This window comes from Mesocricetus auratus, unplaced genomic scaffold (assembly GCF_017639785.1).
Source record: "Mesocricetus auratus isolate SY011 unplaced genomic scaffold, BCM_Maur_2.0 Super-Scaffold_100018, whole genome shotgun sequence".
In the NCBI taxonomy this organism is placed as follows: Eukaryota; Metazoa; Chordata; class Mammalia; order Rodentia; family Cricetidae; genus Mesocricetus; species Mesocricetus auratus.
The window spans coordinates 2070068-2097866 of NW_024429199.1; the positions used below are offsets into that span (position 1 = coordinate 2070068).

At 46.5% G+C, this 27799-nt stretch overlaps 1 protein-coding gene across 2 annotated transcripts in view; it reads left to right on the plus strand.

Moving 5' to 3' along the window:
- Armc2 (armadillo repeat containing 2) overlaps positions 1-27799 on the plus strand; it is a 109133-nt gene that overhangs the window by 33618 nt on the left and 47716 nt on the right. For both annotated transcript variants that reach the window (XM_013115731.3, XM_013115733.3), the window contains exons 6-11: positions 8105-8176; positions 9392-9468; positions 15828-15926; positions 19538-19713; positions 22005-22107; positions 23677-23900. In XM_013115731.3, the coding sequence (XP_012971185.2) occupies positions 8105-8176; positions 9392-9468; positions 15828-15926; positions 19538-19713; positions 22005-22107; positions 23677-23900 (751 nt within the window). The remainder of the gene's footprint in view (positions 1-8104; positions 8177-9391; positions 9469-15827; positions 15927-19537; positions 19714-22004; positions 22108-23676; positions 23901-27799) is intronic.

The following is a 27799-nucleotide window of genomic DNA, read 5'->3' on the forward strand; positions in this document are numbered from 1 at the left end:
ATTGTAGTAACTAGTGCAATTGTGGGATTGGTTTGCCCCTCATACCTGAATGGTAGGGAATTAGTTGATTTTATGTATCATTCTTAAATAGGGCTTCCCCCAAAGCACTTTGCTGCCACGCTGAGGGTTAGTGGAGAAAGAAGCGTTGTGTGGGCATCATATTCGTTCCTACCATGGTGCTTTGCTAAAACCTTACATCTAGAGGTCGGAGCAGTGGACAGAGCAGAGGACAGGCTGTGTCCCCAGTCCTGGACAGTACCGATGCTAAGATAAGCAGGGTCTCTCAGTTAAAGATCTCTTTTTTGTTTTTTCTAGAACTTTCCATTGGGTCATCATGGACAAATGCCCAGTTCAAATTTGTTTAACAAGATTAAATTCCACAGGCCATTTTAGGCCCCAAGTCCTTGTTGCTCTCGTTTTAGATTTTGGATCTGATGTTGGCTTGTTAGTTTAGCTGAGCTGACCTTGTCTGCTGTCACAGCCTAAAGAGTGTCACACTGAGAATTTATATTAGGCAACCTAGAAGTCCTTCCCATGCTGCTTTGCATTCAGAACATTTTTCAAATTAAGGGAAAGATGATGTATCTCCTTAAGTGGAAGAGAACAACTTCAAACTGGGACTCTGGGAGCTGAACACAAGGCATCAAACAGGGCTTGCAAGCGACTCTTTTGCAGCTGGCGAGTGGCATGCAGGCTGTGGACCCCAGCGTGAAGGGCAGCGGGGATGTGCCCCACGAAGAGAGAAGAGAGCGTTTATCTATCCCACTGAATCCATCCTTACAGTAATGTGAATTGACTAGATGCAGGCAGACAGGAGCGAAGTCATTTGTTTATTTATTTCCATGAAACTTCAGACGTTGTGAAACAATTGGACACGCCAGGGTTGATTATGTCTTGGTCTTTCTGGGACAGCAGGGGCATTTTAGTGACATACTTTATCCCACAAACAGCAAAGGACAAACCCATTAGGGGGTGGACAGGCGCTTCCTGCTGCCTGTACAAAATGCCCAGGCCCTGGCAGCATCTCTAATTATTTTCCCTTTGTCTCATGGGACGGCTGTGTGGAGTTTGGAGTTTGCGCTCATGTTTCTGTACTCTCCATCAGTCTCTGCCTCCTTCCAGCACTGGGTGGAATTTTCTGAGGAAACGCCAACAGAAAAGTTTATACGCAGGGATTAAAACAAACGAGAAAATGGAAACTCTTAGCAATTCTCTCATTAATTACATTTGTGGATCAGTCAGGGACATTCAATAATTGTTTCTTGTAAACATTTAAGTGACTGTAATTCCAAGAAATGGCCTTCGCCAAGCAGTGGAGCATCCCCATGTTTGCTGGGCGCATCCTCCCCTCAATTAGCAAGGTTTTGTTTTGTTTTTATTCTAATCCTGAGACTGTAAAGTAGAAAACTGAAGATTCTTGTCCCTGAGATGAGCCAAGAGTAAATGCTAGGCAAGAAGGTGGAAATGAGAGGGGGCGGGGCGGGGGGCAGGGGGGAGGTGGAAATGAGAGGGGGCGGGGGGCAGGGTGGAGGTGGAAATGAGAGGGGGCAGGGGGCAGGGTGGAGGTAGAAATGAGAGGGGGGCAGGGAGATGGGGGGATGGAGATGAGGGTGAGCTATGGAGGAAGGAACAGAGCAAAGGAGGACTCGCTATCTCCCTCTGGTCCTCCAGGCTTCTCTGGCTCGGGAGAGGAAAGAACAGTTTATTTCAGCAAACTTGCAATGATTTGTGCGCCTTTAATTTAAAATATGGGTAATTCAGATCTCCGGGATGCCCTAGAGTTTAACTTTATACTTACTATGGGGAAAAATGCTAAGCAAGGTAGCATCCAAAACGAAATGGTGGCACTCTGAAAGAGAAGCCTCCTCAAGCAGTGGGGAAGCTGTTCTTGTCGCCTGTGTGCCTCTTACTGTGATCTCCATGTGTCCATTAGAAAGTCATTGGAGGCTTGGAGGGCTGTTCCTCACCCAAGTGCCATTGTCTCTTACTCTGTCACCACATAAGCAAACAGGGCCAAGGGTGGACACAGCGGTCAAGCTCAATGCTGATTACTAAACTCCCAGACCCAGCTCCACCCTACGGCCTTGATTTCCAGACAAGGTATCTTTTCCCTGTTTTTACCTTCCTTCTTTTCTTGGGTCTGGGAGGCAGTTTATGTATCCCACATTAGTTTTTATTTTTTTTAAACCTGGAACATTACAGTCTGAAAGTTTAGTTATCTTTCCAGACTCTGTGAAATCTAGATTAAAACAAAAAGATAACAGTTGCTGCACACTTCCTCAGACTTTGAGAAAGTTTCATTAGAAGTGTGTCTGTTCCCTGGTGGGAGAGAGGAGACCCGAGCACATGGGCAGGCCTGCAGAGACGTGAAACGGCCCCCAGGGGAGGCTCCACTAAAGATGCAGATCATGAAGTGACTGGAGGACAGATGACTCTTGGGGTGACATACACTTTTTATTGCCTGTGAGCAGTGGGGAGGGGAGACGGAATGGAGGTATGGAGAGAACGAGGTTCAACAAATTAGAATGTGAAGATGCTGTCTATCGTGTAAGGTCTTTTGTGGGTGTCGGTGGCTTGAGGGGAACACACCTTCCGAAGTCTACAAAGTGATGGAACAACTGTTTGGCTTCAGTTCTCACCCTCTCTGGGTCATGTGCACTGTCAACAAGGAAAGACAGATAACATGGATAAAAAGTCTCCTAGACTACATAAAGAGCATAACGAAGACAGAGGAAGAAAATGCATCCAGAAGAAAGTCACCCAAGAGCCCCAAGTATTCTTCATTGTCTCACGGGAAGTATGGATGCCTGGTCATGGATTCTCCCCTTAGAGAGTGGGAATAGATTCAAATTGGAGATTGTAAGCCCTCAAGATCAAATGAACTGTAGTACTCAAAAAACAAATGGAAGGAAAAATGTATGAACAGGGAGAAGTAAGCCATGGTAGAGACTTAACAATTAGAATAAAAGAAGCGGGACTATGAGATGTGGTGGCCAGAAGAAACCACACAGAAAGAAACAGGAGAGAATAAAGCTGTGAGGATGAGTGGGGTAGAAGGAGGAAACTTGTAGTTGTGACGAGAACCCCCGTCTGCTGTAGATGCTGTCACAGCATGAGCTCACTTGGAACTGAGTACCAGGCACTCTTTCAAGCTATCTATGAGTTTTCTCAAAGTTTGCAGCAACCCATGGAAAGTCAGAGCCAATAAACAGAAGAAAAGAAAAATTAAGATGTACCAAAAGACAGCTTTCTGTAGTAAAGACTTAAATCTGAAGCTCAAATGGACATTTGGTGTCCCAACAAAATCTGCTATGGAAAAATTCATAATCGGGCATTTCCAGCAGTGCTCGCACTAGATACACTTGGTTTGGTAAAGCATCCTGTGACCACTCGGGCCCAACCAGTAAGCCACATGAAGGGAGAGAAAGACAAAATGTTCTCCTGCGTTAGCCAAGCATCTCTCAGTGCCAGAAGAGAGAGGAGCATAAAGAGAGAGAACAAGAATTGTACCGGCAGTCACGTGTCCTTCATTGAAAGGGCAGCAGGCAGGCACTTTCAAATATTAATGAACTTAGGGAGTATTATTCATGTACTTTCTAGAAAATTCTTAGACAACAGAATGGTGAGTCAGAATTGAAAACTTTGAATTGAAAAGAGTTTGGTAAAGCATCCATGGTGAGTATTGACTTTATTTTCACATTATGAAGACTGAAAAAACCTTGATGGTTATAGAACAGAAACCTTGGCAGGCAGTGTGGTCAAATATAAGTAACCCAGCCCACGTGCGGGAGGAAGTGTGACTTCGAATCTCTCCACGTCTGTAAGCAGCAGGCTTCCCAGACTGCTGCTGACATTGAAATAGTTTCACTTGAGGGTTTCAGCATCTTAATGTTTCTCGGTATTTTTTCCCTTAACTTTAGAGAGAACTTTTAGAAACTAGTATCTCTTGGGAAGACTCATTTCATCTGGAGCTGTGCGATTCCTACAGTTTCATCTCCATTTCTATTTTCTCTCTTTAATTCAAGCAAACTTGGTACTTAGACTTTTTTATTACAATAACATATATGGTATAATATTATCTTCCCACTTACCCTCCCTTCTGTTCTTGTGTGTGTATGTATGTGTGTGTGTGTGTGTGTGTGTGTGTGTGTGCAAAATATACTGGAACAACATTTACCATACAATAATGTTGTTTATTTCTGGCTAGTGAAATCTGGGAGGATGTTTCTTAAAATTTCTTTGCACTTTTGATCATTACCTGACCTTTTCAAAATAATAAATGTTACTCTCACACACACACACACACACACAAGTAAAGTCATTATTCTTTTAAGAAAAGAGGTAATGCGGCTAAAAATGTTCCATGTAGGGAAGACAAGGCACGGGGCAGCATGGTTCTGTAGCTGCAGCCCTCTGCCACTTGCTAAGTCCTGGTGTGACAAGCCTGGCCGTGAGTTGCTGCTCAAGTGTGTCCCTGAGTACACACAGAAGCACAGGCAGGCCCAGACCCATCCACCCCCAAGTTTGAGTCAGAAGAGGGTAGGACTAGCACCCCCTGATGGTGGCATTCCAAAATCGCAGTCAAAGCATCAAGATGGCAAGGTTCTGTGGCAGAGCTAACCGAAGTCCGAGGCTTGCTTCTGAGGGTGAGGTTTATCTGACCCCAGCTGGGCTTTGCACACTGTTTGTGACTGGAGTCACTGGGCAGCAGCTGAGCTGACCCTCTGTGCCTGAGACTATGTAGTGACAATGTCTAGACATTTGCCACCTGATTTCAGTCTCATCTTGGAACCAGTATTAAAAGCGAAATGTCTTTTTCTTAAGACAAAGAAAACGTCTATTCAGAGTTTGCACATTTTCTTTTGTTATAATCATTCTTTACATTTTCTTTTTCACTTTCTATAGATGTAACTTTTCCTAAAATGGATTTTTTTTTCTTAACTGCAAATCTAATGAGTAGCCTGGTGGTGGCAGCACACGCCTCACACCTTTAACTCCAGCACTTGGGAGGCAGAGGCAGAAAGATCTCTGAATTTGAGGCCAGCTTGGTCTACAGAGTGAGTTCCAGGATGGTCATGGCTACACAGAGAAGCCCTGTCTCAAAAAAGCAAAACAATACAAATACAAAACAACAACTAAATCTAACTAGTTATTATTACCCATATTATTATTTTTTTACTGTTACAGCGAAGGAGTCAAATCTGTTTCTCTATATGCTTTATTTTTTACAGCCCTTGAGCTAAAAATGGTTTAAGTGTTTTTAAAACATTATATTTTAAATAGTTGCAAATGTATATTCCTTGACTTTGCCCCTTGGCCCCCAAAATTTAAAATATATAAAATACTAGCTGACCCTTTAAGAAAACATTTGCTGATCCTTAATGATCATAATAACTAGAAGAACTGTCTTGAATTATAGCAAAATCTATATTTTTGAATACTTAAGAGAGCTATTATTTTATTTCCTCGGGAAATTTATGGTCCGGCAGTAGTGGCTGTGATGACTGAGCGTGCCTTCCACGGATGGGCTGGCTGCCGTCGGCTTTACATAGCATCGCCTACTGTGGTTGGTTCTAATACTCAAGAGAAGTGTAAGACCCTTGTCTGTGATGGGCCCGAAGACTCCTGAAACATGAGGGCTGAAGAGGAGAGGACCTGGAAAAGCATACCAAAATTTTATTTTCACTAGGACCTCAACCTGTAGTCAGGGCAGAGCTAAGAGAATTGCAGAGATCTAGAGCCAAAACCCTGGCCACACCTTCCTTAAAGCCCCATGCCTCCAAGTCGCTTCCTGGTTGTGTGAGCCAGCAAATGCCACTGATGTCCAAGTCCTTGAAATTAGGTCTCCATTTGTAGGTTGATGTCCTAACTAATGAAAAGGAGGTGGTTTTCTTCCTCTAAAAAGAATGTCACAGGAATGCCCAGTGACTAATTTCCAGAATTGTTTTATTTGGGCACATCAAAAAAATCATTGTGAGAAATTTAATAATGCTGTTTAATAACATGGAGCAGGAAGCTGGGAAGAACAGTTATTCGGAATGACTGAATCGGGACCTAAATGCATCTGATAGGCAGGAAATCACTGCCAATATGATGCTGGAATCTAATAATGTGCAAAGCTCTGAACTGCACGGGGACATCTGCCTTTGCTGCACATGTAGGAAAAGGAGTTGGCTAATCTAATCGTGGGATGTGACCATTGAAACTGCTATTGTGGTATCAGGCTACATCATTTAAATACCTACTCCTTCTCTGGCCACAGTGTGAGCTAGGGTTCCTTTTAAAGGGACAGAAACATGCAGGCTGTAAAAAAAAGGGGGGGGAGGGCCAGCAAAGGTGTGAAAATATACCCTGTGGGATGCAAGCATTTGAAGGGCTCAGGACTGAATAGGGAGAACACGAGCACGTGTGGATGAGCTCCATGTTCCAGAGCATTCTGACTTTCCTGCAGCCTCATCGCGGGAGCACCATGGCGGGAGCACCATGACCCACCACTCTTCTGTCCAGATAATAACTGTCTTGATAATTTACTTGTAGTAAAAACTTAACCACAAGTGCATAACTGTCAAGGGGTGAAAGCCACAGGAGACAGTGTGAAGAGACAGGGGCAGCATCTCCAAACACTTGAAGTAGTTAAAGGGTTTCTGGGGGGAAGATACAAGTTGGTCTCACGTGGTTTCAGTCCGTCTTTGAAGCACACAGGGCCATCTGTCGTCCTCCTCTTCAGTGTAGGATTATCCTTTCCACCCTGTCTTCCTTTCTGTCAGACAGTAAACACAGCTCACCCTAAACTCACAAATGTTCCTAACTCACGCCCTCACCCACCCAGCCCACGCCGCAGCTCTGATTTTCTCTCGGTCCCCATCTTTCTTGCTCACGCTTCTGCAGGACTTTAGCATTTCCGCTCCACAGATGGCTTGCCTTGGCCAGACAGTAGCCTCCTTCCCTGGTCCCCAGCTGTTGTGACCCCGTCCTCCCCTAGGTCCTCATTCCAGGCCTGTGCCAAGTACACGAAGGTCCGTTTTTCACCTCTTCTTTGATAACGTTGTCCTGCACACAAACTCGGGTCTCCAGCTTGGAGCTACTCATCTGTGACTCTGGTCCCATGTGCCGCTTGCATCTTTTCCGATTTCCACATCTTTGTTCCACCTGGCCTCAGAAATTCAACAAGACAAAAGCCATGCTTGCTTGACCCCATAAACTGCCCTCCTTACCCTCGCCGCTTTAGTAGGGCCCTGCCATCCAGGATCTCCAGATGCCTAGAATCAGCCCCGTTGCCCTGTTAACTTTTCATTTATGGAATCCCACATCTCTTTTCTAGTTCCAAATGATCCCAGAAACATCATCTCTCATTCCTTCTCCTTAGTGTTCTGTCTTCATGTGCCCCCCACCCCCAGAATCTCAATGTCACACCTTCCTGTAAGAAGCTGTCTCGTATGGGTATCACTTACTGTCCGCAGCAGATCCCAAAGCTCCAGGCAGCTGTTTGAATTCTTCCCAGCAGAAACTCTCTGTGCCTGCCCTGCTGGTCCCACGCCAGCAGCTGGTCCCAAGAGAATCAGGCTCTAGGGCCCCTCTGTTCTTCACTCAGGCTACTTACTGAGTGACTGGAGTTTTCAGTTGCTAGTTCAGTTTCTAACCCTTCAAGGGGCACCATGTGGTCTGCTCCTCCCACGAAGTCATCGTTCCTCCTAGGGGTCTCTCCAGTTCTTTTGGACCACCCCACTACAGCAGGGCTTTCCCTTCTTCAGAGAAAGTGTCTTCTGTACCTGTGTCCACTCATTGCTCCTCTAGGTGCTTACAGACTCAGAGGAAAACGAAAATAGTATGGGTCCTTTGGGTGGTTCCCGCAGTGTGCCAGCCCACCTCTTAAGCAGAAGTGTTGCCTCTGTTTTAGGATGGGGAGCCCAAAGCCAAGTCGGTTTCCAAGGTCACCCAGGATATGAACTCAGGCTGGGGAGGCATTCCTACAATCAGTGTCCACCCCCACTGTGATGACCATGAATGGTGGCAGTGAGCCCAGGCCTGTCCCTGCTTGGGAACTAGGAGGAACAGTACTGACAATCCCGTGTGCATACTGAGCCACCTTCTCATTCTCTTCTAGAAATGATGCTGCACAAAGGAGGCGTCGTGGAACCAGTCTCACGCCTGGCCTTGACTCAGAAAGAGTGGACAGGTACTTGGGGGCAGGGCTGTAAGCTGAAAACTGTCTTGATAATTTCAGTGTTTATTCAAAATACACACACACACACACACACACACACCATATATGTGAAACTCTTATCTTAAAAATTTCAAGTTATATGGGGGCTGGAAAGATGGCTCAGAGGTTAAGAGCACTGGCTGGTCTTCCAGAGGTTCTGAGTTCAATCCCCAGCAACCACATGGTGGCTCACAACCATCTGTAATGAGATCTGGTGCCCTCTTCTGGCCTGCAGGGATACATGCAGGCAGAACACTGTATACATAATAAATATTTTTAAAATGTCAGCTTTCCATCCCACTGAAGATTTTTTTTAACTTTTAATTTTTATGTATCATGCTGGGTGTGAGCTTGTGCCACAGCACACACGTGGAGGCCAGCGGACAAACTGTGGGGTTGGTTCTCTCCTTCCACCTTCATATGGACTCTGGAAATCAAACCAAGGTCGCCCAGCTTGCAGGGCAAGCACCTCTTCCCCCTGAGCCAGCTCCCCAGCCCTGTTTTTATTTGCATATATTAATTATAGATAATAATGGGTCCCATACCTGTGTCTGATGTAGTTTTGTCATTTAGCCTCCATGGTCCTCTCTTGTCTCTCAGGCCAACTGCAGTTAAGTTGCAGCCAGGCAACAGTGCGACCAAGTCAAGAGCCCCCATGACTAGCCATGGCCACTCTTACTTGGAACATACTTTTGGCTTTTTTAACATTTAAAGTATTCCTATGAGTATTTTTAGAGAACATTAATTGAATTGAGTTTTAAAGTGGCAATGGGACATACCATGATGCAGTGGGAAGAACTGTGGGTTGAAAGTTAGGAGCTTTGCATTCCAGAGCTGGCCCTGTTGTGTGACCTTGGACACTCTGAGCTGGCTTCACAGATTTCCCACTGTTTCTTGTTGTAATAGCGACCTCTTGTGGTTCATATCCTTAATCATTTTTTCTTCCCTTTGGATTTATTTATTTTTTTGTTCTATCTAGTATTATATTTCATACTGTTAAGCAAGTAGACTTGTGTTCTTGCAAATAAATCTTAGATGGTAAAAGTACATTAAAGCAAACAATCAAACATTATCTCTTAAACTATTCACTGTGGTTTCTTCCAAAGCCTACATAAACTCTACATGAACAAGTTGCAGTTTATAAAAATGAAAATACCTTCCAGTTTCATTCATTCCACTTTCTCCTAGGGACCAGAGGAAGTGGCGTACCAGGGCCTCCTCATGTCCTAGCAGCTCAGACCTGAGCAGACTGGAAACCAGAGCAGGTAAGATACTTGTGTTCTTAGCCCTCAGCATCCTCACCCTCAGCACCCTCACCCTCAGCACTCTCACCCTCATCATCCTCACCCTCAGCATCCTCACCCTCAGCATCCTCACCCTCAGCACCTCACCCTCAGCATCCTCACCCTCAGCATCCTCATCCTCAGCATCCTCATCCTCAGCATCCTCATCCTCAGCATCCTCACCCTCATCCTCAGCATCCTCACCCTCAGCATCCTCACCCTCAGCACCCTCACCCTCAGCATCCTCATCCTCAGCATCCTCACCCTAACCCTCAGCATCCTCACCCTCAGCATCCTCACCCTCATCATCCTCACCTTCAGCATCCTCACCCTCACCCTCAGCATCCTCACCCTCAGCATCCTCATCCTCAGCATCCTCACCCTCTGCATCCTCACCCTCAGCATCTCCATGTTGTTAAGCCAATGGGACTTGTTTTTCAAAGATAAATGTCAGGTGGAAGTCAGAGACTGATTTGGGGAGCGTCTAGAGTGCCACACTGCATCCTGATTAACAATTCTGTGTTCATCAACTTCAGGAACTAGAACCAACTTGCTCAGAAACCAACATTTATTTCCTAAGTTTTCATTATTTCACTTCAGTCTTACAAGTACCCAAATCTGATGCCTTCAATGTGGCCAGATGCTCACAGAAATTACAGAGTAAAAATATCTGGAGACTGGCCAAACTTGTCATTGGTATAATTCTAAGCTCAAGTTCAAAAGCATTGTCCATTTAAGTGAAGCTATAAAATTTTATTATGAAAGCCCTTTGGGAACTTTATTTTGCATGAGAAAATGTAGACTAATACAGCCCAAGGGTTAGAGATGGTACAAAATGTGGCCGTGAGAAAAGTGAACCAGTGGGCATTTGTAACATTGACTGCAGTCAGTACAAGCAGCCAGTGAAACGTTAAGTTAGGAATCTCTGTGCTGCGTCTGGAGAGACAAAGTTCTGTCACCCCCATTTTGAAGGTTGGTGACCCCCAAGGGGAAGAATATGGACGGAGTAGGCATTAAGGAGTCTTCAATGCTGCAAGGATTTCAATCTTTAAAAAAAAGAAAGACACAAATGTGGCCCAATGTTGATGTTGAGCCAAGCTAATCAAGGCTGCCCACGTGTATGCTAAATTCTTTATACTTTTTCATTCTTTCACACAAAAGTTTATGTCAGGCTGAGTGAGTGTACATGTATAATCTGGACATTTTGGAAGAAGAAGTAGGAGGATTATGAATTGTAGGCAGGATTGTCTCAGCAAAAATAAAAATGATGACAAATGGTGTCAAACTAGCACTGGGTGGAAGCGTTCTCTTCAGACTGGCTTCCCATAGGGAGGAGGCTCCTCCTGGTCACAGGGAATGAATCTAAAGCTCAGAAGAATCTAAGCCGTTCAGATCCCCAAGACAGAGCTGTTGCCAAGGGCTTTACACTCGCATGCTAAAAACATCAGCCAATCCTAACACTGTGTCAAGCTGTTGTGTCCAAAACTCAAAGCTGTGGTTAACAACTGTAACCCGTGAGGCAGCAGAGTCTTTAAAAACAGGCAGTGCTTCTGCCTGACTTACCCAATTTCCTGTTGAATGGTCATTTTTATATTTAGCAAACTATGAACTAGATGAAAGTGCTTTTTAAATTTTAAATTGTTCCCCAAGACTGAGACTGTGTGTGTGTGTGTGTGTGTGTGTGTGTGCACATGCTTCTGTTTTCTAGAATTAACTGGGAATAGTGTCTAGAATGGAGGCAGTAGGAGCAATGAGGACGACACAGGCATAAAGAAGTGACAAAGCCATAGGCAGATGCAACCACATAAATGGGGATTCCCAAGAGAAGACCTAGAAGAAATCCTTGTACCACAGTGTGTAGCTAACCTCTTAAAACGAGTCTGGAAGGTTTCAAATGGGTCTTGAGGAGGCAGTAAACTTTTGTGATTTCTGACTCACCTTGATAATCGTCTCTTCCTGGAGTGAATATGTGTGATTTCACTCTTCCTGAGGAACTGATTACTAACTGCGCTTTCTCGTAGCTGTATGCCGAAGAGCACACTGCATAGGTTTGTTTGTTGAATGTTTTGTTTTGTTTTGTTTTGATTTGATTTAAAGCCTGGATTTCTAGTCATTTTGGGGTTTTGGTGTGTGGGAGCAGGGCGTCTTTTTCTGCTACTCTGCACCTTGTTTTTTGAGGCAGAGTCTCTCTCTCACTGGACCTGGAGCTCACCATTTTGTCTACACTGAGATGAGCAGTAAGTTCCCAGGAAATGCCTGTCTGCTGCCCTATTCTGGGCTACAGGGCGCAGCACCTTGCCTGGCTTCTTACATGAGTACTGGAGATCTGAACTCAGGTCCTCCAAGCTTACAGCAGCAGGTACTTTACCCCCCAAGCCATTTCCCCAGCCCACCGTCTAGTAAATTTCAGTGTTTCAAAAATATGTCAAGGAAATTTATTGTTACTGACTTATCAACTTCTGGCTTGTCATTTGCCTTTAAGTAGGTTGGTCATCTAGGAATATGAGCAGCTGCATTTTAATACTGCTTGAATATCCGTCGTTACTTTCACAATGGTATACATGTTTTATCCAGTTTGGGCATACTCAAGAATCCAGACGGCTAAGGTGATGGTGTACAGTCATTCTGAAAACTTCAGAGTTCCAAAAGTTGAGGTATCTGTCAAACACAGTAACAATGGCAGATCTGACCGGAGCTGTAGTGTGGGCCCCGTTGGTGTGATTGCCCGTGCACTGTGTGTAGTGTGCAGACACTGTTGGTGTGAGTGCCCATGCACTGTGTGTAGTGTGTACACTGTTGGTGTGAGTGCCCGTGCACTGTGTGTAGTGTGCACACTGTGGGTGTGAGTGCCCGTGCACTGTGTGTAGTGTGCAGACACTGTTAGTGTGAGTGCCCGTGCACTGTGTGTAGTGTGCAGACACTGTTAGTGTGAGTGTCCGTGCACTGTGTGTAGTGTGCAGACACTGTTGGTGTGAGTGCCCGTGCACTGTGTGTAGTGTGCAGACACTGTTGGTGTGAGTGCCCGTGCACTGTGTGTAGTGTGCAGACACTGTTGGTGTGAGTGCCCGTGCACTGTGTGTAGTGTGCAGACACTGTTGGTGTGAGTGCCCGTGCACTGTGTGTAGTGTGCAGACACTGTTAGTGTGAGTGCCCGTGCACTGTGTGTAGTGTGCAGACACTGTTGGTGTGAGTGCCCGTGCACTGTGTGTAGTGTGCAGACACTGTTGGTGTGAGTGCCCGTGCACTGTGTGTAGTGTGCACACTGTGGGTGTGAGTGCCCGTGCACTGTGTGTAGTGTGCAGACACTGTTAGTGTGAGTGCCCGTGCACTGTGTGTAGTGTGCAGACACTGTTAGTGTGAGTGTCCGTGCACTGTGTGTAGTGTGCAGACACTGTTGGTGTGAGTGCCCGTGCACTGTGTGTAGTGTGCAGACACTGTTGGTGTGAGTGCCCGTGCACTGTGTGTATTGTGCAGACACTGTTGGTGTGAGTGCCCGTGCACTGTGTGTAGTGTGCACACTGTTGGTGTGAGTGCCCGTGCACTGTGTGTGTAGTGTGCAGACACTGTTGGTGTGAGTGCCCGTGCACTGTGTGTAGTGTGCAGACACTGTTGGTGTGAGTGCCCGTGCACTGTGTGTAGTGTGCAGACACTGTTGGTGTGAGTGCCCGTGCACTGTGTGTAGTGTGCAGACACTGTTAGTGTGAGTGCCCGTGCACTGTGTGTAGTGTGCAGACACTGTTGGTGTGAGTGCCCATGCACTGTGTGTAGTGTGCACAGTGTTGGTGTGAGTGCCCGTGCACTGTGTGTATTGTGCAGACACTGTTAGTGTGAGTGCCCGTGCACTGTGTGTAGTGTGCACACTGTGGGTGTGAGTGCGCGTGCACTGTGTGTAGTGTGCAGACACTGTTGGTGTGAGTGCCCGTGCACTGTGTGTAGTGTGCAGACACTGTTAGTGTGAGTGTCCGTGCACTGTGTGTAGTGTGCAGACACTGTTGGTGTGAGTGCCCGTGCACTGTGTGTAGTGTGCAGACACTGTTGGTGTGAGTGCCCGTGCACTGTGTGTAGTGTGCAGACACTGTTGGTGTGAGTGCCCGTGCACTGTGTGTAGTGTGCAGACACTGTTGGTGTGAGTGCCCGTGCACTGTGTGTAGTGTGCAGACACTGTTGGTGTGAGTGCCCGTGCACTGTGTGTAGTGTGCACACTGTGGGTGTGAGTGCCCGTGCACTGTGTGTAGTGTGCAGACACTGTTGGTGTGAGTGCCCGTGCACTGTGTGTAGCGTGCAGACACTGCTGGTGTGAGTTCTCGTGCACTGAGCTGTAGGGTGCTGCTTGAGAAAGACCCTGTTATGAACATCACTTCTTTTCTCAAGTCCAGGCATTTCTGAATCCTGCCCCACACCCGACTCCTAAAGACAGTTCAATTTTGTTTTATGTAGTCTTGCTTATGGGTTGGATAGCTTAGCGGAAGTCTTCCTGTTTTGACTACATTATATCTTTACCATTTAACTATAGTTTAGTTGTCAAGAATGCCCTGTTTGCTTTGGTGCTCCGGGGTTTTCCCATGCTCAGTCTGCCCAGCTTCCCTTGGCAGAAGCAAGGTTTGATAAAAGGCAAGCGACACTTGTGACAGGGAGTAGACAGTCCCAAAATGCAGTGGTGGGGCCTGGGCACTGGGAGGCAGATGCTACTTGCACAGCCTCCCTGCTTCTCCTGGGAAGCCTCAGAGCTGTGTGGGGAAAAGTTTCCTATTTGGGGCCTTGAAGAATCATTTCGGACATCGCTGAATTCAAATTACATTTTAAACACATACCATCTCAGGTTACACACAGAGCTGACTGCATTTTATACACACAGTTGAGAAGAGTTCAGGAGATTTCCTTTTTAAGACTTACTTTTAATTATGTATACATGTATGTATCTGCGTATGGATATGTGTACATGTATGTAACTGCATGGGTATGTGTACATGTATGTATCTGCATATGCTGGAGTCCAAAAGGAGACACAATAAATAAACCAAGAACTGTAAAAAGCATAAATAAAGATGGTCATATGTATAGAATCTTCTGATTGCTGCTATGATTTCCACCATCTCATGTACATTTTTCTGGTGCCAGGTTAGGGGCGCAGGAGGCAGACATTAGCTAGAGGGTGGCTGAGGAAGGCCTCCAGTGCCCCCTCCAGCTCTGGTTGGCGATTTGAGATACTGCCTATGTAACATGTAATCATGAATTGCCACTGTCTCTATGAATTCTGTTTCATACATTGTTGCCTTTTAATCTGTTGGTTTGCAGTGGAACTGAATGGTAAGGGCAGCAGAGTTATACGACTATGGGGATAATTTAGTAAGCCTAGCTTCTACCTAGATTCCACTTTCTCTACCTTCAGAAGCAAAACAATAAAACAGGAGCCTCAGTTGGGTGTACCAGCTCACCTGTAGTCCTGGGAGGCTGAGGCAGGAGACTTGCGGTGGGTTCGAGGCTAGCGTGGGCTACATAGTGAGTTCTATGGCAGAGTGAGACCTTGTTTCAACGGGCTGAGGAGAGAGGAGGGAAGGAAGAAAGAAAAGCAATACTCCCCCTCCTGTGTCCTGGGTGCAGTCAATGATGGCATTGCCCTCTGGAGCTTGTGCAGCCCCTGGTGGCACAGTGGTGACACACACATCAGCCATGTTTAGTCAGGGAAAAGAGGTTCACAGATCTTCAGTTGCTAGCTGTGTGGCCCTCAGACAGAGTTTTGCCTCTATTGTGACATTTAGCTTTCATAATCCTGAAAGCAAATATTCTCCTTTTCGCTGATGAGGAAACAGGCTTGGAAAGGTTCTAAGCTAGATAGACAAAGGTCACCATGCATGTCAATAATAGAGTTGGGGCGGGGAAACCAAGACATTTCCCCTACCCCACAGGAAAGCACAGCGTTGGTGGTACTTCCTGCTTAGTGTCTGTCCCAAAAGGCTAAGATTTTTATAAAGTATGTATGTATGTATGTATGTACACATATGTGTACGTAACTGCCTATTATATGTTACAGAGGGAAAAGTTTAAGTAAAAGTTAACTTAAACCAGTTGGTTTTTCATGGCCAGCAGCCCTGCCACAGCGTTCTGTTCTATGAATTATTGTCATCCCACTTGTACATTGTCTCTTTGAGTTGACTCCCCCAAGTTTCATTTGGGGTGCTTTGATGAAAAGCCTCGTGTTTCTCATTCGAGTCGGGACTTGGGGCAAAGTGAGACTTGACTCCGTTCTTACTGATCCCAGCGTGCAGAGCAAAGGCTGCTGAGTGTGCCCTGTTTCACGACCTTTTTCACGATACCTTTTCCTTCTCCGGATTCCTTTGCAGCCTCGAGAGCCAGCTTGCAGGAACAGGAGACCGAAATAGAAGTAGATGGAGTCTTTTGGAAAACACGGATTGTACCGATTTTGCATGAATTAGAAAAGGGTAAAACGATAGTTCTTGTTTTAAATAAAAACTTTGCCTTTATCTGTGTGTTTCCCCATTGCCCTGATATTCTCAGTGTACTTGGACCATTATTTCTGTGGATATGATGAAAACATGTCATGTATTTACATAGCCTAGAAACATGTACAGCAAATATTATGTAAACCAAATTGCTGGGGAGTAGAATTATACTTGGAATGTACTGAGGGAGCCAACTTCTAAAACTCCCTCGTAGTGCAGATTAGTGAAGTGTCTCTCCCTGAGGAAATGCTGCTTCAGCCTCTTCAGGGAGACTCTTCACATTCTAGAAGATCAAGGAAAGCAGATCTCTTGAACTGAGTGGGTCACACAGGCTGGTCAGCGAGAGCTGTACCCGTGGTTTTGCTGATTATCTTGACTGCTGAGGTTCAGTACCAGAGAGTCCACTCACACAGCTCAAGAAGTGTCTTGTCTAGCACTCCATAGGGGACAACGATGTATTCCTGGAGGGTACGGGGAGCTGCTGAGAGGATGCTGCCCAACTTTTCAGAATTCCACTTGGAAAGGTGAACTAGAACCCTCTGGACCCTTGAGAGCCACAGAGCAATCCCCATGCTTGATAGGATGTGCACAGCGGGCCCTCAATAGGACTAATTGAGTGACTACTCCCGGATGCCTGAGCAACATGGCAGACACTGGAAGGTGCGGGGGGGGGGGATGCAGGGAGCTGGCATCCTTACAGCTGCAGGCAGGGAGCTGGCGCAGAACCGCTGCTTTCTGAGTGGCCAGCACTTCCTTGTGGCTAGGCTGCGCTCTCCATGGGGTGGGTCCCCTTGTCAGGCTTTCTGGCCTCAGCGCCATCAGCAGGTCCCTGGAGCTACATGTAAACTCCACACTCAGAGAGGGATGAAACCACATCACCCCCAGAGCCCTTTGCAGTTCCAAGTTCTAGCATTTCCCCCCTGGAGCTGCCATTTTCACCGTGCTGTTAGCTTGGCCAGTGAACTCTGGGCCATTCCTTCAGGAGTGCAAGTCACGTGAGAAAGGTGTGTCTGGTCAAGGCTGAAGCCACAGCAGGGGCCTTCAGGTAGGAGGCCTGTCTGGAGGGCCATGCCGGGGTCTGCAGTGCAGGCAGGAGGCCTCTAGAGGACTGATCTTCCACGGCAGGGTCTTCAGTTTGCGCCCAGCACTCTGCCCACCAGATACCAACAGAGCAAACTTAGGACCTCACTGGCAGTTAGGGTGTGAGATACCAGGCCCGTTACCCAGCACTTGGGAAACTGGGTTCCAGCCTGGGTTCCATAGCAAGAGTCCATGTCAAAAGAAGAACCCACAAGCAAACTCCAGAATTGTCACATCTTTGTCCCCAGACACATTTAAAACCAATAAGTATCCTGAAGTCTGGTTTCCTTGACACCTTGTAGTTCCTTTGGTTTGATAAGCAGTTAATAGACTAGTTAAAATAGTTAATAGACTAGTTCTAGAATCTTGCTTCCTCTTCTCCCATACCCCCCAGTGCTGTGTTCTACCACCCTGCCTTGCCCTCCTCCTCCCCACCTGTTCCTCTTTCTCTGCCCCCTGGCACACTGCTGTTGTTTTTGTCTTTCTAGAACCTTGTGAGAACACATTGGTAACATTTTCAGGGCCAGTAGTCTCCACTACACAATGAGACTTTGTCTCAAAATGAAACAAAATAAAAACAAAGAACCCCAAATCTATGTTGGTAGCTACTTTGGTCTGTGATTTTTCCGTTTGTTAGTTTTAGAAGCAAGAGTGTTCTCTTCCCTAACTGGAAGTGACCATGCGACACCATACAAATCTTGTCTGCATTTTGCTCATTGTTCCTATGGTTTCCTTTCTAGAAAAAGAAAGCCCCTGGGTCACAAGTTTCAATCATCTGTCACAGCCATGATACAAGTGAGAAATTTATTGCACAACACATTCCGGGCGTTAGGTTTTCCTCCTGTTTGCTCGTCTGAGACCCAGATCAGGCCTTTGGGGTAGAAATAGCCACATACTTACACTATATCTTTCTCGAGCCTGATGGCAGGAAGCCCTTGTGCTGACCTGTACCTTACTGGAAATGTGACTTTTGATCATTTGGGTCAAGTGGTGTCTGCCAGGCTCTGGCTCTGTGTAGTTGCTGGATTTCCCTTTGTGGTTAAGGAGTAACTTGTGGAACAAAGTTACTTTGTGACTTACTGTTAATTACACATGAAATTCTTAACTAGCTTCAGCTCTTAGAATATTTTTTGAGGCCATGTGCCTTTCTGTTTTGTTTTTCCTAGGTTCTTGAAACAGTCTCCATATGTAGCCCAGACTGACCTCGAACTTACCATCCTCCTGCCTCAGCCTCCAGAGAGCAGTACTCCACCTGGCATTGGCTGATAGAGAAGGCTTACTTCGTCAGTAGTTGAAACTTTGATCCTTGAGCCGTCCTTTCCAATTCTTTTGTGAGCTACAACCGTCTTGAGTAGAGCCCAGGCAGCTGAGAATAGCCCAAAGCTTGGACTAGTAATGAGACAGCCAGTCAGAGAAGGAAAAAAAAAAACCAAGCAACAGAAATGCTTCACACACAGGTCTCAGGCCCCCGTGTCTCAGGTTTGTCATTTCCCACCAGCTCATTTATTCAAGTGCATGACCAAAAGGCCTTGGAGGGTACTCAGCTATTGAGGTTTAAACTTTTTTCTTAGATGTTATTGTTGAAAAGAGCTAAATATGGCTGAGTCACTTCCTTTTGCTGGCACTCAATTCCTCCACCTTGGCGTCTATGCGCTCATCGTGGTATTTATTTAAGACTGGCTTCCCACTTTTAAGTTTTGTGATGGGGTCTATTGGAGGTAATGCTTCCCAACACAACATGCTAGTCCTTGAATTCTTTTATTTCCCGGGTGCTCCCTTCCAGTGCTGGTTCTCTTTCCTGGCTAAGCCACTCTCAAAAATCACTGTCGTTGGGATCGCAACTGTAAAACAAAATATTCTCGTCTCCCCCTTTCCCAGATAACATCTTTGTGAAAGTCTGCTCTTTGATAATAGAAGTGAATGTTATTACATCTCTTTGCCCAGTCATTCTGAAAGGAACATACCACTCATTATTTTCACCAACAGATGTATTAGAAGTCGAACTTGCTTGAAGCTGTAGACTATCTACACGGTATGCCTGCTCTACCACGCAAGTGTGCCAACCAGGATCCCTCCTCACTTAGAACATCAGTCTATACATAGCACAACATGCCTATTCACATGGGAAGGATAAATAGCACTGCGGGACAATATTTGCTCCTTTGGAGTCATGCAACTTGTTTGAAGAAATGGGCAGATGGCGTGCCTCAGTGAGACTGGACAGAGCCGGGTGGAGGTGGGGGACACCTTTAAAGGGGGCAAGGGGACTTTGAAAGGCTGTTCTTCCGGATAAGATGCATGACTGATGGTAAATATGTGAACCTAGGAGATGGAGCAGAGCGATGAAGATAACCAAGCAGATAGAAGTGAGAGGAGGAAGGGGAATGGCATCCAGGAATTTGGAGATGTCCGGGGAACTCCCGGGGGCTTCTCCCTACACTGCTTGTATCTGACGTATCTGAAACTCAACCTTAATGAGTAAGTGGTGGCCATTCTCTTTGCTCTGACAGAAGAAGACATTGAAGCAATGTGTGCCGCGTGCACGCGGCTCCATCAGGCGTTGGAGGAAGGACGCATGCTTGGAAAGAAGTTTAAGGGAAGACGTGTCCTGCTGAAGACACTGTATAAACTAGTGGATGCTGACTCAGATTCCCTCAGCCTTAAACTTGCAAAGCTTATCCTAGCAGTAAGTCTGTCTTCCTTTTGTCCTAGCGGACTGCCCCCCCATCTGTGCTTTGTCCTAGCGGACTGCCCCCCCATCTGTGCTTTGTCGAGTGATTCGTTTGCCCATATTGCAAAAAAGATGAAAAATACGATGTTCGTTTAGAATCTTGGTGAAACTAAGGCAATAAGCTCACGTCCCAGAACTGGATTAGAAGGTGTTCCCTAAGAAATAAGACTGGACATACAGGGAATATTCCAACAGGCTTGCATCTGGACTGTGCCCAGAGTCCATTTTAAAAGGATGAGAGAGAAAAGGAGAGTCAGGAGAGGAAAGAAAAATTTACAGCATCAAACATGTCCAGTCCTGTGGCTCAAAGAACGAGACTGGGCGGTTTGGGATGGTGCAGGCTGTTGACTTTGCCTTGTGGCTCCTGCTGGGAGCCCAGCTCCGTCTCATGGTTTAAGAACTAAAGACAGGGACCAGATGCTTTGTGAGCCACTGTGAGAGAGGAAACCAGTTGCATGTGGTCACAGGAAGGTCCCTTGGTGGCCCTAGACAGCTTATGAAACGTGTTAGAAGAAAAGGCAGACACCAAAGAAAAGTCTGGGGCAGCTCTGCCCAGAACAAAACCCGATGGGCAGTTTTGTTGTCACAGCCATGAAAAGTCAGAACCAAAAGATAAGCCCTAGCAGTTCTGGAACGTTCTAAGAGAGCAGCGACAATAATGGATGACGCTCCGTCTACCTGTTTCCATGAATGCCAATGCCTCTGTACCCATCCCCAGTGCAAAGGAAGGTGGGAAAGCAGAGAGGGGAAGGGAAGTCCTGGCAGTGTAGTGAGCATGTCCATCCCATCTTATCTTGATGGGAAGCCTTTCACAAGTAGAATATTCTAGTCACATTTTCTGTGTGATTTCGGGTGGAGACTACACCCTTAGTTAGCTCTCATCATAAAGCATCCATCCATTCTCTCTGCAGAGCAGGGTTAATACCTAAATGGGCAAAGCTCTCTGATCACTGTGTGCAGACCCTGGGTGGGTGCCGTAAGTGGAGATGCTCAGCTGTGCTCCCTCCCGCGGCCTCACCAACCACAGACAACCTACCCAGCTTTCTGTCTCCCAGGGAACAGCTCATCCCATGAACCACTAAGTGTGCAGTGGCATTTGTGGCTCTAACAGATAACTTGGGCATACTCTATTATCTTTTTAAAAATCAACTGAAAACTCAATGAAAAATATTAGAGATAACTTTCTAAATAGTAAAATAATGACCCTTGTGCCATCATGTTCATAGAGGGGTCTTTATTTGCTCAGAGGACCCCATTCCTACAGACACTGCTGCAGAGGACATACAATGCTCCCACCTGACCCAGAAGTTGTAGATGTTTTTCTTTTTAAGATCAATAGCCTGAGTTTGAGCTACAGGACCCACATGATAGAAAGAGGGAAGTAACGCCTATAAGTTGTCTTCTGACTTCTACACACTCACTGTTACACACTCATTCACTATCACACACACACAAATAAACATGTAAAACAATATAATAAAAAAAGAGAATTGTGTGGGACCAGCGGCACATACCTTTAATCCCAGCACGCAGGAAGCAGTGCCAAGTGAATCTTGGAAAATTTAAGACCAGACCAGCCTGCACAGTGAGACCCTGTCTCAGCCAAACAACACAAACAGAATAAGTAGTATTTTTTTCTGGGGATGCTTACTTAATTTGAATAGTTTTGCTCTTCCATGGTTTATTAGACAATTCTGCATTACTGACCATTCTTTGCTACTTTAGATAAATGTGCAGCTAGTGTAGACCTTGGTTCTGCTAGTCAAACTTTGCTCATCTTAAAGCACTCCAGAAATAGCTCTGTGGATAAGCACAGCCTGGTCTAATCCAGAGTATTGGTTTTAATTCTTTTATACAAGTGACAGAGGGAGCAGACTTCCTTTGTATTTTCTTTTCTAGATCTGTTTAGTCTGAACTTTGGTATCCCCCATCCTTTACCATAGCATTCTAAATCAATTTACTCTGTTTAACGTCATACTCTTTAAAAAACAGCTCACAGTTTTACACACCAGTGCGCAATGTTTCATAGTGAGAAACTCACTTTGTTATTAAAATGTTCATGTTTATAGAAATGAGTGCGATATTAGAGCCAGCACATTAATGTGGCCCAACTTTTCTAAGTTCTTTCCTTGGAACATTTCTCATGTTTAAAATCCTCTTCCTGCACTGAGTGCAGAGGTTCTAGAGGTGTCTAGAACCTTCCTTTACCTCTGCCGTAGAAATGCAAGCATGTTCTTTCCCTGCAGCTTAAAGTGAGCAGAAAAAACCTTCTGAATGTCTGCAAACTGGTATTTAAAGTCAGCAGGAGCGAGGAGAATGATGTCCTGATGCAGACTGACAACATCCTGGGTGAGTTCCGTGCAGTGCTCCTGAGGGGAGGAAGCCAGCACAGATGCCAAGTCCATGGGGGAAATCGAGGGGGGAGGGGAAGCGCAGGGGTGTGGTGGTCGTCTTTCTCTGTTTCTCACACTCCTTTGCAGCAGCATTTAGAGGCTAGTGTGACAGAGTGGATTTTGATTTTCCTCCTTCAATGTGAGTAGGGATGTTGTGTGACTTGACGAAATCACTGTGTAAAAAATCATTTCCTTGGACTGGAGTTACTGTTAGAATAAACACACCTTAAAGTTTTTGATATAATCAAAAATTATTGTCTCTCTCTTTTTTTTTCTGGATACAGGGTTTCTCTGTGGCTTTGGAGGCTGTCCTGGAACTAGCTCTTGTAAACCAGACTGGTCTCGAACTCACAGAGATCCCCCTGCCACTGCCTCCCAAGTGCTGGGATTAAAGTCGTGTGCCAACACTGCCTGGCTGTGTCTTAGTACAATAGGAACAAGTAGAAAAAAAATCAGAGAGACGGTTGTGACATACAGAACACTGATGTGGACACGAGTTCAATACAGAGCCACAAACAGTTTTACCCACACTCTTAGCCTGGCAAACCATGTCCACTTCCCAACATGTCCCTAAGTACCTAAGTGGGAAACTTTTAGGAGTTGTGCTGTTCCTGCAGAAGAGGCAGCTGTGGGAAGCGCTGTGGTCATTTTGGGGGGCCAAGGGACAAAGACATCAGCAAACAGTGACAAAACCAAGGTTGAAAGAATGTCTAGCACGGAGTCGCCGGGCTGAGGATTACAGATCAGAACAAAGGGTCTAATGTCCCCTGTGATAGGCTTACCCTTGAACATGGTGTCTCTGTCCAACCTTGCTCAAATCATCTGGAATCTGGGTCAGTCACTGGGTGGTTGCTGCTGGGCTTGTTTTTGTTTGTCTGGGACAGTAGTGGGATTGAGTTTAGGATGTGATGCCCGGGAGCCCTCTACCATGGGCTTCAGCCTGTCTGTCCTTGTTTGTTTGCTTCTAGAGACAGGGTCTCACTCTGAGCATAGAACAGGCTGGGCTCAAATTCGCTGTCATCCTCCGGTCTCGGATTCCTTAAGCTGAGCTTATAGGTGTTTGCCATCGTGCTTTGGGAGGGAGGCAGTGCTCAACTGTCTTAAAAAGGGGCGAATGCTATGTCCAAGAGATAGATCCTTTTCAGTAACAGATTGATTTTAAGGCTCCCGAGTGATCCGTGTCCCATTACAGGAGCAACAAATACATTCTTCAAGATTTGTTGAAAATATAGTTCTTAGATTGCCTTTGTTAGTGAACAATAACTTGACATTTTTGTAACTTAAAAATAAAGTCTGGAAGAGCCAAGGAATGGCATTTAGTTAAGAGAAGGCTTTCCTATTTGCATATGAACAACCTCTCTTTTGTCCTTGTCAGTATTATGGGGTTTTGTTGTAGACTTCCCTGCCTGAGGAGGAGCAGGGAGCATTTGCTTGTAGCTTTCGATGAATATGTTTTACAAATTGTGTGCCAACATCAAATTTGCTGTTGTACTTAGACGTTTATAGAAATCCATCTTCCCGGCAGCATCATTGTTGGGGGTGCTGAGAGATGAAGACCTGCACGGTAACACTGAAGCCTTTTTATACTGCATGGGGGCTCTGAAATTCATTTCCGGGAGTCCGGGATTTCTTACCGAGATGGTCAGCAAAGGCGCCGTGGAAATATTGACAGAGTTGGTAAAGCAAGTGAGTGAGGACACGAAGAAACACGGCACGTGCCTGCCCAATTACGGCAACTTGTTAGTCCAGGTAAGTGTTTCACTCGAAAAGGTCAGCGATGTAAACGGTGTTAGTTTAACGTGGCAGACCAGAAGCCTTTGTGTGGGGGGGCACTCAGGGGCTCAGAGATCAGGGGGAGTGGCTGGGCCAGCCAGTGTGCGCCCTGCTATTGCTCCCAGATAACCACTCCCTGTCCTGCAAAGAAGGCGGGGCCAAAGCTGGGCGTGGTGGTGGTGGTGGTGGTGGTGGTGTGTGTGTGTGTGTGTGTGTGTGTGTGTGTGTGTGTGTATGCGTGTGCGTGTGCATGCACCTGGAATCCCTGGGCTTGAGAGGAGCAGGGGGGTCAAGAGTTCAAGGACTTCTCAGTTAAGAAATGAGAGTTTGAGGCCAGTGTGGGCTTCTTGAGGGAGGGAGGGAGGGAGGGAGGGAGGGAGGGAGGGAGGGAGGGAAGGCTTGAGCTGGGCCTGATGGCACAGGCCTGTCAATCCCAGCCAATCAGGAAGTTGAGTCAGGAGAACTGAACCTAATCCAGGCCCGCAAAATAGAAAGTAAAAAGAAAGCTGAGGGGGAGGGAAGTGAGCGGTGGGGGGGGGGAAGAGCTGAGAGGGAGGTGAGGGGGAGGTGAGGTGAGGGGAGGAGGCTGAGGGGAGGTGAGGGGAGGCTGAGGGGAGGGAGGGAGGAGGCTGAGGGAGGTGAGGGAGGGAAGCTGAGGGGAGGTGAGGGAGGAGGCTGAGGGGAGGTGAGGTGAGGGAGGAGGCTGAGGGGAGGTGAGGGGAGGCTGAGGGGAGGGAGGGGAGGAGGCTGAGGGGAGGTGAGGGAGGAGGCTGAGGGGGAGGTGAGGGAGGAGGCTGAGGGGAGGTGAGGGAGGCTGAGGGGAGGTGAGTGAGGGAGGCTGAGGGGAGGTGAGGGAGGGAGGCTGAGGGAGGTGAGTGAGGGAGGCTGAGGGGAGGTGAGTGAGGGAGGCTGAGGGGAGGTGAGTGAGGGAGGCTGAGGGGAGGTGAGTGAGGAGGCTGAGGGGAGGTGAGGGAGGAGGCTGAGGGGGAGGGGAGGGAGGGAGGCTGAGGGGAGGTGAGTGAGGGAGGCTGAGGGGAGGTGAGGGAGGCTGAGGGGGAGGTGAGTGAGGAGGCTGAGGGGGAGGTGAGTGAGGGAGGCTGAGGGGAGGTGAGGGAGGGAGGCTGAGGGGAGGTGAGGGAGGCTGAGGGGAGGTGAGGGGAGGGGAGGAGGCTGAGGGGAGGTGAGGGGAGGGAGGAGGCTGAGGGGAGGTGAGGGAGGCTGAGGGGAGGTGAGGGGAGGGGAGGAGGCTGAGGGGAGGTGAGGGGAGGGGAGGAGGCTGAGGGGAGGTGAGGGAGGCTGAGGGGAGGTGAGGGGAGGGGAGGAGGCTGAGGGGAGGTGAGGGAGGAGGCTGAGGGGAGGTGAGGGAGGGAGGCTGAGGGGAGGGAGGGAAGCTGAGGGGAGGTGAGGGAGGGAGGGAAGCTGAGGGGAGGTGAGGGGAGGCTGAGGGGAGGTGAGGGAGGAGGCTGAGGGGAGGTGAGTGAGGAGGCTGAGGGGAGGTGAGGGAGGGAGGCTGAGGGGAGGTGAGGGAGGGAGGCTGAGGGGAGGTGAGGGAGGGAGGCTGAGGGGAGGTGAGGGAGGGAGGCTGAGGGGAGGTGAGGGGAGGCTGAGGGGAGGGGAGGGAGGGAGGCTGAGGGGAGGTGAGGGAGGGAGGCTGAGGGGAGGTGAGGGGAGGCTGAGGGGAGGTGAGGGAGGGAGGCTGAGGTGAGGTGAGGGAGGGAGGCTGAGGGGAGGTGAGGGAGGGAGTACCCAGCATTCTGAAGACCCTAGTTTCCATCCTCAGCACAGGAAGTAGAAGTAACAAAAATGGACGTGGGGCGGGGGATCCTATGCTGTTTGCACATCAGTTGTGTGTGATTCTGAGCAGTTCCAGGGCAGATACTGAGATTTTTTGTAACTGATAGCCGAGACCACATCTCCAGCCTGCAGTGACAAGGGAGTTAATGATATTGGGTGGAGCTCTCTCATAGGCTCTGCAGATGCCATGCAGCCCTGGGGACCACGGGAATGGGGAAGTGAAACCAGGTATAATTCATCTGACCAGAGCAGGAAGAAAAATTTTCCTCTGTGTTATAGAGTTTTATTACTGCTCTTGTGACAGATTAAATTTCACAGTTAAATTATGTCCACCAAAACTTCTCTAGCTCTCATTTTCTTTTGTAGATGAGATTTTTACCCTTAATAGCATTGATATATCAAATAATAGCATTTTTGATGTAATAACTCATGGGGTCTGAAATGTGCTTGTCAATTAACAAGGATGGATTGAACCTTTAGAGTGCTCTAAACCATCGGGAGAGCATGTTAAAAATTAGATGTACACTCTGGCTTCAGATCCTGAAAATATTTAGGATGGTTATTAATTTTAGATTTTGGTTCTCCATTTTGAAAAAGATTTTTAAAATCTCTTTTGGCATAAACAAGGCAAAATTCTGCTGGCATGCTGTATTTTGGTGAGGGGCTTATGAAACATTCTTTTATTTTTTTAAGATTTATTTTATTCATTATGTATACAATGTTCTGTTGCATGTATGCCTGCAGGCCAGAAGAGGGCACCTGATCTCATTACAGATGGGTGTGATCCACCCGTGGTTGCTGAGAACTGAACTCAGTACCTCTCAGAACAGGAGATACTGGCAACCTCTGACCCATCTCCCCAGCCCATAAAACATTCCTTTCACATCAACAATATTTTTTATCATTTGCAGTTTTTTTCCTTTTGGAAAACAGTTATTTCTGATTATATAGTAACGATCATTTCTGTTAAAAGGTAGGAAATATAAGGAAAGGTGTAAAAGTCATCTGTGCTAAGTGTGGTGGCAATAGCTATAACTCTGACACTTGGAGGCTGAGGCAGGAGGATCATGAATCAAAGGCCAGCCCGAACCTATCTCAGAAAAAACAAAAACAACTTGAGATTTTTTTATCCTGAGCTATATGGACATATCTCCATCATTATAGTGCCTGTTTATGTGTGTGTGTGTGTGTGTGTGTGTGTGTGTGTAAAACAGACTATAATTATATATAATACAGATTAAAATTATATACCATTCTAAATATATGTCTAAACACATACAAATATAAAATATATATAACAAAATATAAATATATTAAAATCTAAATATTAATATATTGTATACAATTCTAAATATATACACATATTTTGTTATATATATACATATATATATATAATCCTAATCTGCATTTTGTTTCTGAGACAGGATCTTTCTACATAGCCCTGGCTGTCCTGGAACTCACTATGTAGACCAGGTTAGCCTCAAACTCAAAGAGTTTGTCTCTGTTTCCCGAGTTCTGGGATCAAAGGTGTGTGGTAAAGGTGTGCCTGGGTCTAATCTCTATTTTTAATAGTTCATTTGTTTTATGTCACCTCTTCTCTTTTGACTTCTTCATGTCCATTCAGTCAGCTTATATTGTTCACATTTAGTACATTTTAATGTGTATATTTTTATTTAGTACTTTTTAAAGATCTCGTAGGTTCTAAAACTGTGGCAGGAAAAATCTCTTATATGAGCTCTATAAACTTATTTGAAACTTTTTCATCACTGTGATAAGCATTTACCTCTGTGGTGGTTTGAATGAGAGTGGAAATGTTTGGGAAGGATTGGGAGGTGTGGCCTTGTTGAAGAAGATGTGTCAATGGGGGTGGGCATTGAGGTTTCAAAAGTCTCTCTCTCTGCCCGCTGCCTGTAGATCTGGATGTAAAGCTCTCAGCTATTTTGACAGTGCCATGCCTGTCTGCTTCCTGACATGGTGATTATGGGCTAAACCTTTAAACTGCAAGTGAGCCCCCAATTAAATGCTTTGTTTTATGATTTGCCTTGGTCATGGGGTCTCTTCACAGTAATCGAACAGTGACT